At 42.8% G+C, this 19,381-nt stretch overlaps 1 protein-coding gene across 2 annotated transcripts in view; it reads right to left on the bottom strand.

Annotated features, from left to right (window-relative positions):
* Window positions 1-13,559: 13,559 nt before the first annotated feature.
* The window catches only part of LOC143773260 (uncharacterized), a 46,460-nt gene continuing 40,638 nt past the window's right edge, over window positions 13,560-19,381 (bottom strand). Inside the window, exons 2-6 of one of the 2 annotated variants that reach the window (XM_077260754.1) lie at window positions 18,029-18,135; window positions 16,182-16,415; window positions 15,476-15,603; window positions 15,209-15,278; window positions 13,560-14,850 (exon numbers count right to left, since the gene is read on the bottom strand). In XM_077260754.1, coding sequence (XP_077116869.1) covers window positions 14,704-14,850; window positions 15,209-15,278; window positions 15,476-15,603; window positions 16,182-16,415; window positions 18,029-18,135 — 686 coding nt within the window. In that variant the 3' untranslated portion in view covers window positions 13,560-14,703. Of the gene's footprint in view, window positions 14,851-15,208; window positions 15,279-15,475; window positions 15,604-16,181; window positions 17,022-18,028; window positions 18,137-19,381 lie in introns of those variants that run through there. The other variant, XM_077260753.1, reaches the window with a different exon arrangement.

Genomic DNA, 19,381 nt, shown 5'->3' with positions numbered 1-19,381 from the left:
CCTCACTTGTAAAGCGCCATGGAATAAATGGCGCTATAACAATAAATAATAATAATAATAATAATAATAATAATAATAATAATATGTACTAGATGGTGGCCTGATTCTAACGTATCGGGTATTCTAGAATATGTAGGTAGTATATAGCACAGGCTACGTACTATATTGCACAGTGATGTAGTATATAACACAACCGACGTAGTATATAACATAGCTACGTAGTATATAACACAGCCACGTAGTATATAACAAAGCCACGTAGTGTATTGAACAGGTATGTAGTATATTGGTCAGACATGTAGTATATAGCAGAGCCACGTAGTATATAACATAGCCACGTAGTATATTGTAGAGCCACGTAGTATATTGCACAGGCACGTAGTATATTGCACAGCCACGTAGTCTATAACACAGCTACGTAGTGTATTGCACAGCCCACGTAGTATATTGGTCAGCTATGTAGTATATTGGTAAGCGACATAGTATATAGCAGAGCGATGTAGTATATAACATAGCCACGTAGTATATTGTAGAGGCATGTAGTATATTGCACAGCCACGTAGTATATAACAGAGCCACGTGGTATATTGCACAGTCGACGTAGTATATAACAGAACTGACACAGCCACATAGTATATTGCACAGCTATGTAGTATATAACACAGAGCACGTACTATATTGCACAGCCACGTAGTATATTGGACAGTCACGTTGTATATTGCCCAGCTACATAGTATATAGCACAGAGATGTAGTTTATAACAGAGCCCACGCAGTATGTAACACAGCCCACATAGTATATAGCAATGTGTGCACTATATGCGTGGTTAAAAAAGACTTAAAATAAAAAATAAACATATACTCACCTTCTGAAGGCCCCTTGAAGTGCTGGCGCCGGTGTGCGGTGCACGCGGCAGCTTCCGGTGCCAGGGTTGGTATGAGCGCAGGACCTGTGATGACGTCGCGGTCACATGACCGTGACGTCATGGCAGGTCCTTCTCACATAGCATCCTCGGCACCGGAACCTGCCGCTTGCACTGCCGAGGACAGCCGCGACGTCGGAAGGTGAGAATAACCTTTTTTTATTATTATTATTATTATTATTATTTGTAACATTAGATCTTTTTACTATTGATGCTGCATACGCGTTAACGGAGTGCGTTACACCGCGGCATAGCGCGGTCCATTAACGCTGCCATTAACTCTGTGTGAGGGCTGACTGGAGGGGATTATGGAGCGGGCACTGACTGTGGGCAGGAAGGAGCGGCCATTTTGCCGTCGGACTGTGCTCGTCGCTGATTGGTCGTGGCAATGTTCGTGGGCGTTTTGCCACGACCAATCAGCGACTTGGATTTCCATGACAGACAGAGGCCGCGATCAATGAATATCCGTGACAGACAGACAGACAGAAGGACAGACAGACAGACGGAAGTGACCTTTAGACAATTATATAGTAGACAGCTGGTATTACCTGGCATCTCCTGTATATAATTATATATGTACAGCTGGTATAACCTGGGCTTCTACTGTATATAATTATATATGTACAGCCGGTATAACCTGGGCGTCTCCTGTATATAATTATATATGTACAGCTGGTATAACCTGGGCATCTCCTGTATATAATTATATATGTACAGCTGGTATAACCTGGGTATCTCCTGTATATAATTATATATGTACAGCTGGTATAACCTGGGCATCTCCTGTATATAATTATATATGTACAGCTGGTATAACCTGGGCATCTCCTGTATATAATTATATATGTACAGCTGGTATAACCTGGGCATCTCCTGTATATAATTATATATGTACAGCTGGTATAACCTGGGCATCTCCTGTATATAATCATATATGTACAGCCGGTATAACCTGGGCATCTCCTGTATATAATTATATATGTACAGCCGGTATAACCAGGGCGTCTCCTGTATATAATTATATATGTACAGCTGGTATAACCTGGGCATCTCCTGTATATAATTATATATGTACAGCTGGTATAACCTGGGCATCTCCTGTATATAATCATATATGTACAGCCGGTATAACCTGGGCATCTCCTGTATATAATTATATATGTACAGCCGGTATAACCAGGGCGTCTCCTGTATATAATTATATATGTACAGCTGGTATAACCTGGGCATCTCCTGTATATAATTATATATGTACAGCTGGTATAACCTGGGCATCTCCTGTATATAATTATACAGGTGCTTCCCACAAAATTAGAATATCATCAAAAAGTTAATTCATTTCAGTTCTTCAATACAAAAAGTGAATCTCATATATTATATAGTGTAATTACACACAGAGTGATCTATTTCACATGTTTATTTCTGTTAATGTTGATGATTATGACTTACAGCCAATGAAAACCCAAAAGTCATTATCTCAGTAAATTAGAATACTTTATTACACCAGCATGAAAAAGGATTTTAAAATCCGAAATGTTGTCCTACTGAAATGTCTGTTCAGTAAATGCACTCAATACTTGGTCGGGCTCCTTTTGCATCAATTACTGCATCAGTGTGACGTGGCATGGAGGCGATCAGCCTGTGGCACTGCTGAGGGGTTATGGAAGCCCAGGTTGCTTTGATAGCAGCCTCCAGCTCGTCTGCATTGTGGGGTCTGGTGTCTCATCTTCCTCTTGACAATACTCCATAGATTCTCTATGGGGTTAAGGTCAGGCAAGTTTGCTGCCAATCAATCCCAGTGATACTGTTGTTTTTAAACCAGGTATTGGTACTTTTGGCCGTGTGGACAGGTGCCAAGTCCTGCTGGAGAATGACATTTCCATCTCCAAAAAGCTTGTCGGCAGAGGGAAGCATGAAGTGCTCTAAAATGTTCCGGTAGACGGCTGCGCTGACTTTGGTCTTGATAAAACACAGTGGACCTACACCAGCAGATGACATGGCTCCCCAAACCATTACTGATTGTGGAAACTTCACACTAGACCTCCAGCAGCTTGGATTGTGGCCTCTCCACTCTTCCTCCAGACTCTGGGACCTTTATTTCCAAATGAAATGTAAGATTAACTTTCACCTGAAAACTACACCTTGGACCCCTGAGCAACAGTCCGGTTCTTTTTCTCCTTGGCCCAGGTAAGACGCTTCTGGCTTTGTCTATTGGTCAAGAGGGGCCTGAAACAAGGAATGTGACACTTGTAGCCCATGTCCTGGAGACGTCTGTGTGTGGTGGTTCTTGAAGCAATGACTCCAGCAGCAGTCCACTCCTTGTGAATCTTCCCTAAATTTTTTAATGGCTTTGTCTTAACAATCCTTTCCAGGCTGCGGTTATCCCGGTTGCTTGTGCACCTTTTTCTACCACACTTTTCCTTCCACTCAACTTTCCATTAATATGCTTGGATACAGAACTCTGTGAACAGCCGGCTTCTTTACCAATGACCTTTTGTGGCTTCCCCTCCTTCTGGAGTGTGTCAATGCCGCCTTCTGGACATCTGTCAGGTCAGCAGTCTTCCCCATGATTGTGGAGCTACTGAAACAGACTAAGGGACCTTTATAAATGCTTAGGAGCCTTTGCAGGTGTTTTTGTTAATTTTTGTTAATTATTCTAAATTACTGAAATAGTGACTTTTGGGTTTTCATTGGCTGTAAGCCATAATCATCAACATTAACAGACAACAATAAACATGTGAAATAGATCACTCTGTAATGACTATATAATATATGAGATTCACTTTTTGTATTGAAGAACTGAAATAAATTAACTTTTTGATTATATTCTAATTTTGTGAGAAGCACCTGGGTATTTTTATAAAATGTGATCAAATCTGTGATTTTTTTTTTACACCTTTGCTACTACCCTGATAGTCGTTATTCTTATTTATTCTTTGCCAAACAGAATTTTGATCTAAATTTGCATTTATGGTAAAACCAAGAAAACAAAAATAATCTAAAACCAAAAATAAACATTCATAAATAGCAGCAAATCTGCTGAAGCTCAGCAAGAAATGATAATTTTGTAGATTTAATTTTGTAGCTAAAGTTCAGAAAACAACACCACTTTAGCAAATCTGAGTATTACAAATCATATGTGCACTATCCAACACACAAACAGTTAAAGTTTTCTAGGGAAGACAAAGGAACAAAAGTTAAACCAAATGAAGTGTGAAATATCCATTGTTAATGAACAGAATTGGGATCCAGAACAAGTCAATCAGTGCAGCAAGCAAAAAAACACAGGCACACCTATATAATACTGCTATATAATACTGCCTCCAATGTTAAAAAATATGTTAAAAAAACATCCATAATACTGCCCAAAATATATGTACAAAATATAACTACTATAATACTGCCCCATATACACAAGAATATAACTACTATAATACTGCCCCTATGTACAAGAATATAACTACTATAACACTGCCCCTATGTACAAGAATATAACTACTATAATACTGCCCCTATGTACAAGAATATAACTACTATAATACTGCTCCTATGTACAAAATATAACTACTATAATACTGCCCTTATGTACTAGAATATAACTACTATAATACTGCTCCTATGTACAAGAATATAACTACTATAATACTGCCCCTGTGTACAAGAATATAACTACTATAACACTGCCCCTATGTACAAGAATATAACTACTATAATACTGCCCCTATATACAAGAATATAACTACTATAATACTGCTCCTATGTACAAGAATATAACTACTATAATACTGCCCTTATGTACTAGAATATAACTACTATAATACTGCTCCTATGTACAAGAATATAACTACTATAATACTGCCCCTATGTACAAGAATATAACTACTATAATACTGCTCCCTATGTACAAGAATATAACTACTATAATACTGCCCCTATGTACAAGAATATAACTACTATAATACTGCTCCTGTGTACAAGAATATAACTACTATAATACTGCTCCATGTACAAGAATATAACTACTATAATACTGCCCCCTATGTACAAGAATATAACTACTATAATACTGCCCCCTATGTACAAAAATATAACTACTATAATACTGCCCCATGTACAAGAATATAACTACTATAATACTGCCCCCTATGTACAAGAATATAACTACTATAATACTGCTCCTATGTACAAGAATATAACTACTGTAATACTGCTCCTATGTACAAGAATATAACTACTATAATACTGCTCTTATGTACAAGAATATAAGTACTATAATACTGCTCCTTTGTACAAGAATATAACTACTATAATACTGCTCCCTATGTACAAGAATATAACTACTATAATACTGCTCCTATGTACAAGAATATAACTACTATAATACGGCTCCTTTGTACAAGAATATAACTACTATAATACTGCTCCTATGTACAAGAATATAACTACTATAATACTGCTCCCTGTGTACAAGAATATAACTACTATAATACTGCTCCTATGTACAAGAGTATAACTACTATAATACTGCCCCATATACAAGAATATAACTACTATAATACTCCCCCTATATACAAGAATATAACTACTATAATACTGCCCCTATGTACAAGAATATAACTACTATAACACTGCTCCTATGTACAAGAATATAACTACTATAATACTGCTCCTATGTACAAGAATATAACTACTATAATACTGCCCCTATGTACAAGAATATTACTACTATAATACTGCTCCTATGTACAAGAATATAACTACTATAATACTGCCCCATATACAAGAATATAACTACTATAATACTGCTCCTATGTACAAGAATATAACTACTATAATACTGCTCCTATGTACAAGAATATAACTACTATAATACTGCCTCCTATGTACAAGAATATAACTACTATAACACTGCTCCTATGTACAAGAATATAACTACTATAATACTGCTCCCTGTGTACAAGAATATAACTACTATAATACTGCCCCTATGTACAAGAATATGACTACTATAATACTGCTCCTATGTACAAGAATATAACTACTATAATACTGCCCCATATACAAGAATATAACTACTATAATACTGCTCCTATGTACAAGAATATAACTATTATAATACTGCCCCTAAGTACAAGAATATAACTACTATAATACTGCTCCCTATATACAAGAATATAACTACTATAATACTACCCCTATATACAAGAATATAACTACTATAATACTGCTCCTATGTACATGAATATAACTACTATAATACTGCTCCAATGTACAAGAATATAACTACTATAATACTGCCCCTAAGTACAAGAATATAACTACTATAATACTGCTCCTATGTACATGAATATAACTACTATATTACTGCTCCTATGTACAAGAATATAACTACTATAATACTGCCCCTAAGTACAAGAATATAACTACTATAATACTGCTCCTATATACAAGAATATAACTACTATAATACTGCCCCTATGTACAGGAATATAACTACTATAATACTGCTCCATATTATTATTATTATTATTTATTATTATAGCGCCATTTATTCCATGGCTCTTTACATGTGAGGAGGGGTGTATATAATAAAAACAAGTACAATAATCTTAAACAATACAAGTCATGACTGGTACAGGAGGAGAGAGGACCCTGCCCACGAGGGTCACAATCTACAAGGGATGGGTGAGAATACAGTAGGTGAGGATAGAGCTGATCGTGCAGCGGTTGGTTGATCGGTGGTTACTGCAGGTTGTAGGCTTGTTGGAAGAGGTAGGTCTTCAGGCTCTTTTTGAAGGTTTCGATGGTAGGTGAGAGTCTGATGTGTTGTGGTAGAGGGTTCCAGAGTAGGGGGGATGCGCGGGAGAAATCTAGTATATACATACAAGACTACTACTATAACAACTATATAACTACTATAACAACTATATAACAACTATAATACTGTCCCCATGTAACCCAGTATAGATGCTTGGCATTGTCCCATTTGTTGTCACTTATAAGGGGCTGCACATGTCGTTGCCCCCCTGTCGTCAGTTCTTCAACATGGAGCAAGCAGTTCATAAATTTTGGTCTAAATTTGTGTTATTGAAGTTTTTGCAGCTTTTTAGCACAGCAAATCCCACTTAAATTGGGGAGAATTGGAGAATATTTGCACCAAATTTTGTGCATTTTTAAAAAGTCGTGATTGGCCCGAATCCCACCCAAATGGTCAACAGTGACCTAAAAATCTGGGGTCTCTAGCACCCTAAAAGACTGTACATAATGGGGTACATGCATGGCATCCAATGCCAGCTGGGCATGAATCCTTGTTTTTTCTGGTTTTAGGAATTGCATTATGGTCGTTTTCACACTGTGTGTCTCCTCATCTGCCTGCTGTGAGGACTGAGCATATGGTAACCACATTAATAGGAGTCACACTAGGAAGCTGGGAGCAGCGAGAATAAAGGAAATTAATTGGTTCCATGCGCTGCCGCACTTAGCTAATGACATTTGTTCATCCTGAGCCCCCCTGTGCACAAATAGAATAAAAGATCTACAGTGAAGACTGACACACAAGCAGTTTAATGAGAGGTATGAGGTGTAAAGGATGCAATGCTGCAGAATAATCCATCTGTGTATGCCATTCAGGGTGGGTGGAAAGCTGAGTGACAAACCCTATTCATTCTGGGCTCTCACCCTCAGGCTGCCGTCACACTAGCAGTATTTGGTCAGTATTTTACATCAATATTTGTAGCCAAAACCAGGAGTGGGTGATAAATACAGAAGTGGTGCATATCTTTCTATTATACTTTTCCTCTATTTGTTCCACTCCTGGTTTTGGCTTACAAATACTGATGAAAAATACTGACCAAATACTGATAGTGTGACGGCAGCCTCATAGTTATTAGAAGTGTGAAAGATTCCCCGCCCCTCAGACTCATCAGAATCTGGAAATGTCTATGTGTCCCCGCCCCTCAGACTCATCAGAATCAGGAAGTGTTAATGTGTCCCCGCCCCTTAGACTGATCAGAATCAGGAAATGTCAATGTGTCCCCACCCCTCAGACTCATCAGAATTATGAAATGTCAAGGTATCCCCGCCCCTTAGACTGATCAGAATCAGGAAGTGTCAATGTATCTCCATCCCTCAGACTCATCAGAATCAGCAAGTGTCAATGTGTCCCCGCCCCTTAGACTGATCAGAATCAGCAAGTGTCAATGTATCCCTGCCCCTTAGACCAATCAGAATCAGGAAGTGTCAATGTATCCCCACCCCTCAGACTCAACAGATCAGGAAATGTCAATGTGTCCCCGTCCCTCAGACTCATCAGAATCAGGAAGTGTCAATGTATCCCCGCCCCTTAGACTGATCAGAATCAGGAAGTGTCAATGTATCCTGGCCCCTCAGACTCATCAGAATCAGGAAATGTCAGTGTCCCCGCCCCTCAGACTCATCAGAATCAGGAAGGGTCAATGTTTCCCCGCCCCTTAGACTGATCAGAATCAGGAAGTGTTAATGTATCCCCGCCCCTCAGACTCATCAGAATCAGGGAGTGTCAATGTATCCCGCCCCTTAGACTGATCAGAATCAGGAAGTGTCAATGTATCTCCGCCCCTTAGACTGATCAGAATCAGGAAGTGTCAATGTATCCCGCCCCTTAGACTGATCAGAATCAGGAAGTGTCAATGTTTCCCCGCCCCTCAGACTCATTAGAATCAGGAAGTGTCAATGTATCTCCACCCCTTAGACTGATCAGAATCAGGAAGTGTTAATGTATCCCCGCCCCTCAGACTCATCAGAATCAGGGAGTGTCAATGTGTCCCTGCCCCTCAGACTCATCAGAATCAGGAAGTGTCAATGTATCCCCGCCCCTTAGACTGATCAGAATCAGGAAGTGTCAATGTATCCTGGCCCCTCAGACTCATCAGAATCAGGAAATGTCAGTGTCCCCGCCCCTCAGACTCATCAGAATCAGGAAGGGTCAATGTTTCCCCGCCCCTTAGACTGATCAGAATCAGGAAGTGTTAATGTATCCCCACCCCTCAGACTCATCAGAATCAGGAAATGTCAGTGTCTCCGCCCCTCAGACTCATCAGAATCAGGAAGGGTCAATGTTTCCCCGCCCCTTAGACTGATCAGAATCAGGAAGTGTTAATGTATCCCCGCCCCTCAGACTCATCAGAATCAGGGAGTGTCAATGTATCCCGCCCCTTAGACTGATCAGAATCAGGAAGTGTCAATGTATCTCCGCCCCTTAGACTGATCAGAATCAGGAAGTGTCAATGTATCCCGCCCCTTAGACTGATCAGAATCAGGAAGTGTCAATGTTTCCCCGCCCCTCAGACTCATTAGAATCAGGAAGTGTCAATGTATCTCCGCCCCTTAGACTGATCAGAATCAGGAAGTGTTAATGTATCCCCGCCACTCAGAGTCATCAGAATCAGGAAGTGTCAATGTGTCCCCGCCCCTCAGACTCATCAGAATCAGGAAGTGTCAATGTGTCCCCGCCCCTCAGACTCATCAGAATCAGGAAGTGTCAATGTTTCCCCGCCCCTCAGACTCATCAGAATCAGGAAGTGTCAATGCTTCCCTGGCCCAAGGATTGTTAGCAGATGTGCATATGACTCATTAGAAGCTAGATGTGTTAATGTTTCACTTTCTTTAGAAAGAAGTGTCAATGTTTCTCTTCACCTTAGATTACTTAGAATTAGTAAGTGCCAGTGTTCCCCTCCCCTCAGACTCCTTAAGCTTAGGAAGTATCAGTCTTTCCGCCACTCCTGAGACTAATCATTATCAAGAATTGTCAATATTTTCCTGCCCCTACGACTCTTTAGAAGTATTGTTTCCCTACTCCTTAGACCCATTACAAAGAGGAAGTGTCAATGGTCCACACCTCTTTGGCTCTTTAAAAGAAGGATCAAGGTTTCCCTGACCTTAGATTTATTGTAATGTGAACACAAATATTTTCCTGCCCCCTAGACTTGGGAAGTTTCAATGTTTTACTGCCCCTAAGGGCTCCTACTCACTTGTGCGAGACTCGGATGAGTCTTGCATGTTAATACCCGGCACTGCTGCTGCCACTCAGATCGGAGCGTGCGGCCGCATAGGAATACATGCAGCTGCACGCTCCGGAGTGCGGGGTGCAGCGCCGGGTATTGCAGAGCGAGACTCATCCGAGTCTCGTACAAGTGAGTAGGAGCCCTTAGACTCCTTGGTGACAGGAAGTGTTAATCTTTCCCCACCTCTTGGACACTTAGATTTATCATTGTCTTCCCTCCCCTTGGACTTGCATGTAACAGGAAGTGTCATTGTTTTCCCTCCCCTTGGACTTGTATGTAACAGGAAGTGTCATTGTTTTCCTGTCCCTTAGACTTGTATGTAACAGGAAGTGTCATTGTTTTCCTGTCCCTTAGACTTGTATGTAACAGGAAGTGTCATTGTTTTCCTGCCCCTTAGACTTGTATGTAACAGGAAGTGTCATTGTTTTCCTGCCCCTTAGACTTGTATGTAACAGGAAGTGTCATTGTTTTCCCGCCCCTTAGACTTGTATGTAACAGGAAGTGTCATTGTTTTCCTGCCCCTTAGACTTGTATGTAACAGGAAGTGTCATTGTTTTCCCGCACATTAGACTTGTATGTAACAGGAAGTGTCATTGTTTTCCCGCCCCTTAGACTTGTATGTAACAGGAAGTGTCATTATTTTCCCGCCCCTTAGACTTGTATGTAACAGGAAGTGTCATTGTTTTCCCGCACATTAGACTTGTATGTAAAAGGAAGTGTCATCGTTTTCTCGCTCCTTAGACTTGTATGTAACAGGAAGTGTCATTGGTTTCCCGCACATTAGACTTGTATGTAACAGGAAGTGTCATCGTTTTCTCGCTCCTTAGACTTGTATGTAACAGGAAGTGTCATTGTTTTCCTGTCCCTTAGACTTGTATGTAACAGGAAGTGTCATTGTTTTCCTGTCCCTTAGACTTGTATGTGACAGGAAGTGCCATTGTTTTCCTGTCCCTTAGACTTGTATGTAACAGGAAGTGTCATTGTTTTCTCGCTCCTTAGACTTGTATATAACAGGAAGTGCCATTGTTTTCCTGCCCCTTAGACTTGTATGTAACAGGAAGTGTCATTGTTTTCCCGCACATTAGACTTGTATGTAACAGGAAGTGTCATTGTTTTCTCGCTCCTTAGACTTGTATGTAACAGGAAGTGTCATTGTTTTCCTGTCCCTTAGACTTGTATGTAACAGGAAGTGTCATTGTTTTCTCGCTCCTTAGACTTGTATATAACAGGAAGTGCCATTGTTTTCCTGCCCCTTAGACTTGTATGTAACAGGAAGTGTCATTGTTTTCCCGCACATTAGACTTGTATGTAACAGGAAGTGTCATTGTTTTCTCGCTCCTTAGACTTGTATGTAACAGGAAGTGTCATTGTTTTCCTGTCCCTTAGACTTGTATGTAACAGGAAGTGTCATTGTTTTCCAGCCCCTTAGACTTGTATGTAACAGGAAGTGTCATTGTTTTCCCGCCCATTAGACTTGTATGTAACAGGAAGTGTCATTGTTTTCCTGTCCCTTAGACTTGTATGTAACAGGAAGTGTCATTGTTTTCCAGCCCCTTAGACTTGTATGTAACAGGAAGTGTCATTGTTTTCTCGCTCCTTAGACTTGTATGTGACAGGAAGTGTCATTGTTTTCTCGCTCCTTAGACTTGTATGTGACAGGAAGTGTCATTGTTTTCCTGCCCCTTAGACTTGTATGTAACAGGAAGTGTCATTGTTTTCCCGCCCCTTAGACTTGTATGTAACAGGAAGTGTCATTGTTTTCCTGCCCCTTAGACTTGTAAGTAACAGGAAGTGTCATTGTTTTCTCGCTCCTTAGACTTGTATGTAACAGGAAGTGTCATTGTTTTCCCGCCCCTTAGACTTGTATGTAACAGGAAGTGTCATTGTTTTCCTGCCCCTTAGACTTGTATGTAACAGGAAGTGTCATTGTTTTCCCGCACATTAGACTTGTATGTAAAAGGAAGTGTCATCGTTTTCTCGCTCCTTAGACTTGTATGTAACAGGAAGTGTAATTGGTTTCCCGCACATTAGACTTGTATGTAACAGGAAGTGTCATCGTTTTCTCGCTCCTTAGACTTGTATGTAACAGGAAGTGTCATTGTTTTCCTGTCCCTTAGACTTGTATGTAACAGGAAGTGTCATTGTTTTCCTGTCCCTTAGACTTGTATGTGACAGGAAGTGCCATTGTTTTCCTGTCCCTTAGACTTGTATGTAACAGGAAGTGTCATTGTTTTCTCGCTCCTTAGACTTGTATATAACAGGAAGTGCCATTGTTTTCCTGCCCCTTAGACTTGTATGTAACAGGAAGTGTCATTGTTTTCCCGCACATTAGACTTGTATGTAACAGGAAGTGTCATTGTTTTCTCGCTCCTTAGACTTGTATGTAACAGGAAGTGTCATTGTTTTCCTGTCCCTTAGACTTGTATGTAACAGGAAGTGTCATTGTTTTCTCGCTCCTTAGACTTGTATATAACAGGAAGTGCCATTGTTTTCCTGCCCCTTAGACTTGTATGTAACAGGAAGTGTCATTGTTTTCCCGCACATTAGACTTGTATGTAACAGGAAGTGTCATTGTTTTCTCGCTCCTTAGACTTGTATGTAACAGGAAGTGTCATTGTTTTCCTGTCCCTTAGACTTGTATGTAACAGGAAGTGTCATTGTTTTCCAGCCCCTTAGACTTGTATGTAACAGGAAGTGTCATTGTTTTCCCGCCCATTAGACTTGTATGTAACAGGAAGTGTCATTGTTTTCCTGTCCCTTAGACTTGTATGTAACAGGAAGTGTCATTGTTTTCCAGCCCCTTAGACTTGTATGTAACAGGAAGTGTCATTGTTTTCTCGCTCCTTAGACTTGTATGTGACAGGAAGTGTCATTGTTTTCCTGCCCCTTAGACTTGTAAGTAACAGGAAGTGTCATTGTTTTCTCGCTCCTTAGACTTGTATGTGACAGGAAGTGTCATTGTTTTCCTGCCCCTTAGACTTGTATGTAACAGGAAGTGTCATTGTTTTCTCGCTCCTTAGACTTGTATGTGACAGGAAGTGTCATTGTTTTCCTGCCCCTTAGACTTGTAAGTAACAGGAAGTGTCATTGTTTTCTCGCTCCTTAGACTTGTATGTAACAGGAAGTGTCATTGTTTTCCCGCCCCTTAGACTTGTATGTAACAGGAAGTGTCATTGTTTTCCTGCCCCTTAGACTTGTAAGTAACAGGAAGTGTCATTGTTTTCCTGTCCCTTAGACTTGTATGTAACAGGAAGTGTCATTGTTTTCCTGTCCCTTAGACTTGTATGTGACAGGAAGTGCCATTGTTTTCCTGTCCCTTAGACTTGTATGTAACAGGAAGTGTCAGTTTTCCTGCCCCTTAGACTTGTATGTAACAGGAAGTGCCATTGTTTTCTCGCTCCTTAGACTTGTATGTAACAGGAAGTGTCATTGTTTTCTCGCTCCTTAGACTTGTATATAACAGGAAGTGCCATTGTTTTCCTGCCCCTTAGACTTGTATGTAACAGGAAGTGTCATTGTTTTCTCGCTCCTTAGACTTGTATGTAACAGGAAGTGTCATTGTTTTCCTGTCCCTTAGACTTGTATGTAACAGGAAGTGTCATTGTTTTCCTGCCCATTAGACTCCTTAATAGCAGGAATTCCAACAGATTCCTAAAGTTAAAGGGGACAGTTCTTTTTTTACAGAAATTAATTTGGACTTGTAGGTAGGTGAGAAACAAGTAGATTGTTCACCTGATTGCTAGAGGGTATGGAGGAACAGATGGCTGACACATGGCTACTTCCAGAAACAGCACCACACCTGTCCGTGTTTGCTATTGCAGATGGAGCTGTAATACCTGACACAACCTGTGTACCAGTGTGGCGCTGTTTCTGAAGATAGAAGCCATGTTTTTCAAATCGGGTACAACCAGGGATATGGAAAAACCAGACATTCGGGCTCACACATGAGGGTGTAGAGGACGCAGATCGTTGTACAGTGTGGATATAATGGATGAGAGCGTATCTGACACTCATTAATAAGGTAATGAGCAGGTCACGTAATTAAACTTGTCTCCGCTATAATTACATGAAGATGTTTCATCCAAGACTTGATTACAGTAAATCCCAGCTCGGCAGCATTGCACAGGCGAAATCTACATATGATGTGCTAATAAATCTTACCCTCCAGTCACATCCAAAGCTGCAATCACAATTCTGCTGTTATCCTGTTAATTCTCACGCTGCAGAAACTTACATTGATGGGCTGCCCCCTGATAGTGAACTGTGTGTACTGCATTGTGGGAGATGTAGTCTGTATTCCTGGTACTATATAGCTATCACGTGTAGAAAACAAGATGCATTGTGAATGCAGCTCTGGATATGACTGGAGCATGAGATGTGATAGGGCTGGGGACATGGTGGAGCGCTGAGGGCCTCTAGTGGTGACACAGTAAACTGCAGCATGCCTAAAAAGCTACAAATACGGAAATATTGTATATACAAGTGCATCTCACAAAATTAGAATCTCATCAAAAAGTTAATTTATTTCAGTTCTTCAATGCAAAAAGTGAAACTCACATATTATATAGAGTCATTACAAGCAGAGTGATCTAGTTCACGTCTTTATTTCTGTTAATGTTGATGATTATGGCTTACAGCCAATGAAGCACTTGTGAGAAGCACTTGTACATATTTAAAAACAAACAAAAATACAAAGTAAAAGCTAAAAAAATGACAAAATATAGGACGGGGCCAAAAACATTATAAAGAAGTGGCCTCCATCTCTGTCTGGATGGCGCAGTGGGCATAGCCTGGAGGTTTGCCGAGGCGGATCAAGCGCAGGAGGTAATCGGAGTGAAGGGCAGAGTCTGTCAAGTCGATAAACCGCTTGTAATTCAGCTGTAACTCCTGCAAATAAAAAAAAGGAAATGAACAAGTTACAGTCTGTACTATACTTCAGAGCAGTACTCACAGTTCTACAGAGCTGGAATCTCATATTCAGTTTCTTCTCTGTTGTGCAGGAATGCAATGTAGGAAAACCTACCAGCACTCCGCAATGCTAAGGATGGGTTTGTCAACAACCATGCTGACAGTTTCCACTAACAAACAGCAGAATTGTGATCGCAGCTCTGAAGTATAACACAAGATCTAACTGTAATTCTTCACGTCAAGTTCAGAAGTTATTGGCGATCAGATCTGTAACCGGTTGGGTGGAGCAGAGCTGATGCTCTAAGCTCTATGTTTATATGGAAATAGTAAAAAATACCTTAAATTGACAAGCGTACTCCTCCTTGTCCCGGACGACGCATTTCAGCTGCTGCTGGACGGAGCAAATCCTGCCGGGAATGTAACATGCTGTCAGTACAGGTGACACCATAAGTGTCCATATATATCCAGTCCCGTACAGGCGTGGTCAACTCAATCTACTCTACATCTGGACTCGAAACGCGTGCCGGACCCCAACAGGGGTGATGTGGGGCCCACTCTATGGAAGTGGCCATGCAATCTCAGCCGCGGTGTCTGGAGGACTTACTGATCCTGAAAAGACTTCAGCTCCTCCTCGTGTCGCCGCTTCAGTGATTCCCTCTGCAGTTCGGACCGTTTCCACTCCTCCGCGATCGCTTCTGAAACAGCTTCCTTCATTCGCTCTTTGTAATACAACTGAGAATAACAAGTGGAGGATGATGGGTACGGTAGTCCCCGGATCCGTCATTATATATATAGAATTACACGACTTCATAGGATCTATAGCTGATATAATGCATCCATTGGTACAGCAGGGGCGTGTACATGGAGGTGGAGTCATAATGAAGTCCCACCCCCGAGCTTCCGCTTTCACTGAATTAAACCAATTCTCGAGGTCAACAAGTAAAAAATGAGGATTTGTCACATCTTATCCTGATTTCTGTGTGTACAAAAGAGCTGGGAGCAGTGCGGCACCCTGGGGCCTTCAGAGGCAGCACAGAGAGTGGGACAATTTTCTACTAGTCTATCCATCCTCCATCGGTGACATTAGTGGTCATGCTGCACTCATCACTTATGTCTCGGCTGTCCTCTTATGAGGTGGGGACCCAAATGGCTCTTCTAAGAATTCTTTTCATTCCACAGCTCCGAGCTGCAATGCCACATACAACCTCTGGCCTAGTGTGGCGCTATTTTAGGGAAGAAAAAACTAACTGCCTGATTTTTTTTCAAGACAACCCCTGCAGTCTCTTTTTATGTAAAACCCACAATCTTACCTCTGCTGCTTCTTTCACTGCCTGGATCTCCCTTTTCCATTCACTCTCTGCCCGTTTCTGCTCCTCCTGCCGCACTTCTTCCACAGCCACGGTAGACTCTGACTTCCAGCTCTGCCGCAGTTCCTCCATTTCATCCTCCAGCTCTTTCCGGATCCTTTGACGTAGCGTCTTTATTCTTTCCTCATCCAGACATTTGCGGTTTGTGGCCATCTCAGCCAGTCGTTTCTGAAAAGACTGTGGCACAGAGCAGGCATAGAGCAGATATAGAGTGGGCACAGTCCGGGCACAGAGCAAGCATAGAGTGGGCACAGAGCGGACAAAGAGTGGGCACAGAGCAAGCATAGAGTGGGCACAGAGCGGGCATAGAGCAAGCAGAGAGTGGCCACAGAGCAAGCATAGAGAGGGCACATAGAGGACAAAGAGAGGGCACAGAGCAAGCATAGGGTTGGTATAGAGCAAGCACAGAGTGACCACAGAGTAAGCATAGAGTGGGCACAGAGTAGGCACAGAGCGAGCATAGAGCAAGTATAGAGTGGGCACAGAGCAGATATAGAGTGGGCAAAGAGCAGGCACAACGCAAGCATAGAGTGGGCCCAGAGCGGGCATAGAGCAAGAATAGAGTGGCCACAGAGCAAGCATAGAGTGAGCACAGAGCGGGCACAGAGCAAGCATAGAGTGGGCATAGAGCAACCATAGAGTGGGCAGAGAGCAAGCATAGAGTGGTTATAGAGCTGGCATAGAGCAAGCATAAAGTGGCCACAGAGCGGATATAGAGTGGGCACAGAGCGGGCACAGAGCAAGCATAGACTGGGTATAGAGCGGGCACAGAGCAAGCATAGACTGGCCACAGAGTAAGCATAAAGTGGGCACAAAGCAGAGAGAGTGGGCACAAAGCAAGCATAGAGTGGGCACAGAGCAGACATAGAGTGGGCACAGAGCAAGCATAGAGTGGGCACAGAGTGGGCACAGAAGAGAGAGTGGGCACAGAGCAAGCATAGAGTGGGCACAGAGTAAGCATAGAGTGGGCACAGAGTAAGCATAGAGTGGGCACAGAGTAAGCATAGAGTGGGCACAGAGTAGACAGAGTGGGCACAGAGTAAGCATAGAGTGGGCACAGAGCAAGCATAGAGTGAGCACAGAGTAAGCATAGAGTGGGCACAGAGTAAGCATTGAGTGGGCACAGAGCAACCATCGAGTGGGCACAAAGTGGGCACAGAAGAGACATAGAATGGGCACAGAGCAAGCATAGATTGGGCACAAAGTAAGCATACAGTGGGCACAGAGCAGCCACAGTGGACACAGCAACCATAGAGTGGGCACAGAGTGGGCACAGAGCAAGCATAGAGTGGGCACAGAGTAAGCATCGAGTGGGCACAGAGCAGAAAAAGTGGGCACAGCAGACAGAGTGGGCACAGAGTAAGCATAGAGTGGGCACAGAGCAACCATAGAGTGGGCACAGAAGAGACATAGAGTGGGCACAGAGCAAGCATAGAGTGGGCACAGAGCAGACAGAGTGGGCACAGAGCAACCATAGAGGGGGCACAGAGTGGGCACAGAAGAGACAGAGTAGGCACAGAGCAAGCATAGAATGGGCACAGAACAGACAGAATGGGCACAGAATAAGCATAGAGTGGGCACAGCAATCAGAGTGGGCACAAACCAGAGTGGGCACAGGGTAAGGATATAGTGGGCACAATAGAATTTTTATCAATATTTTGGACATTTTTCTGCCATGTTTCCATGGTGACTTTGGTCTCCTGACCAGTAACCTCCTTGCCCCATGTGCAGCTGGTAGTGGACAGCGGGCGCTGTGCCATTTGGGATGTCGTGGTACCTGTGGGTCTTACCTCTTCTTGGCCTCTTAGCGCCGCTTCCTTTTCCTGCTCCACCTTGGTGATGGTGGCGCGTAACTTGGCGCAGGTCTCACAAGCTGCACGGGGCACAAATCTGGTTTCTGCACAAAATAAAAGTTGTTTAACTTTTTTTTTTTTAAAGAGAAAATACAAAACCTTCTGATGCCAGTATCTGCAGAACTCCCTCACTAAGCTGAAGCAGCGGGCAGCATGGCACCCGGAAATAAGACCCCACAGAGCCGCCCTGGTGCCTCCATGACTGGTTATAGGTTGTGTCTGGTACTGAGGAGAATGGAGCTGAGCTGCAATACCAAATACAACCTGCAGACAGGAGGGGCGCTGCACGGTCCCTCTAGAATACAAGTTGTCAGGAGTCTGGGAAAGCTGGGTGAGATGGTGTCTGTGAGATGGGCAAACAATGTGTCCAGGGATCCGGCTCCTCATTTATGAGTGCGAACGAGTGGCACCAGAAATCATTGTTTCGCCTTTATTATTCACTCTGTCAGGATCACATTGTGTCCCATAAACCCAAGTTCTTCACCTCTGACCTGTCAGCAGCAACGAGGGGGGGGCAGAAACGTGAGGAATCTCGCGAGCAAGACGGCTACTACAGGCCACAGCAGCACAGAGTATTTCAGGAGAGGAGCGTGCTGATCTAGTGGAGGGAGCAGGCTCTCAGCAGCACAGAGTATTTCAGGAGAGGAGCATGCTGATCTAGTGGAGGGAGCAGGCTCTCAACAGCACAGAGTATTTCAGGAGAGGAGCGTGCTGATCCAGTAGAGGGAGCAGGCTCTCAGCAGCGCAGAGTATTTCAGGAGAGGAGCGTGCTGCTCTAATGGAGGGAGCAGAATCTCAACAGCACAGAGTATTTCAGGAGAGTAGCGTGCTGATCTAGTGGAGGGAGCAAGCTCTCAGCAGCACAAAGTATTTCAGGAGAGGAGCATGCTGATGTAGTGGAGGAAGCAGGCTCTCAACACCACACAGCATTTCAGGACAGGAGCATGCTGATCTAGTGGAGGGAGCAGGCTCTCAGCAGCACTGAGTATTTCAGGAGAGGAGTGTTCTGATCTAGTGGAGGGAGCAGGATTTCAGCAGCGCAGAGTATTTCAGGAGAGGAGCGTGCTGCTCTAGTGGAGGGAGCAGAATCTCAACAGCACAGAGTATTTCAGGAGAGGAGCGTGCTGATTTAGTGGAGGGAGCAGGCTCTCAGCAGAGCAGAGTATTTCAGGAGAGGAGGTACTGATCTAGTGGAGGGAACAGAATCTCAGCAGCGCAAAGTATTTCAGGAGAGGAATGTGCTGATCTAGTGGAGGGAGCAGGCTCTCAGCAGCACAGATTATTTCAGGA

The sequence above is a fragment of the Ranitomeya variabilis genome, chromosome 5 (assembly GCF_051348905.1).
Source record: "Ranitomeya variabilis isolate aRanVar5 chromosome 5, aRanVar5.hap1, whole genome shotgun sequence".
NCBI classification, from domain to species: Eukaryota; Metazoa; Chordata; class Amphibia; order Anura; family Dendrobatidae; genus Ranitomeya; species Ranitomeya variabilis.
This window is presented reverse-complemented; position numbering and strand designations above follow the sequence as displayed.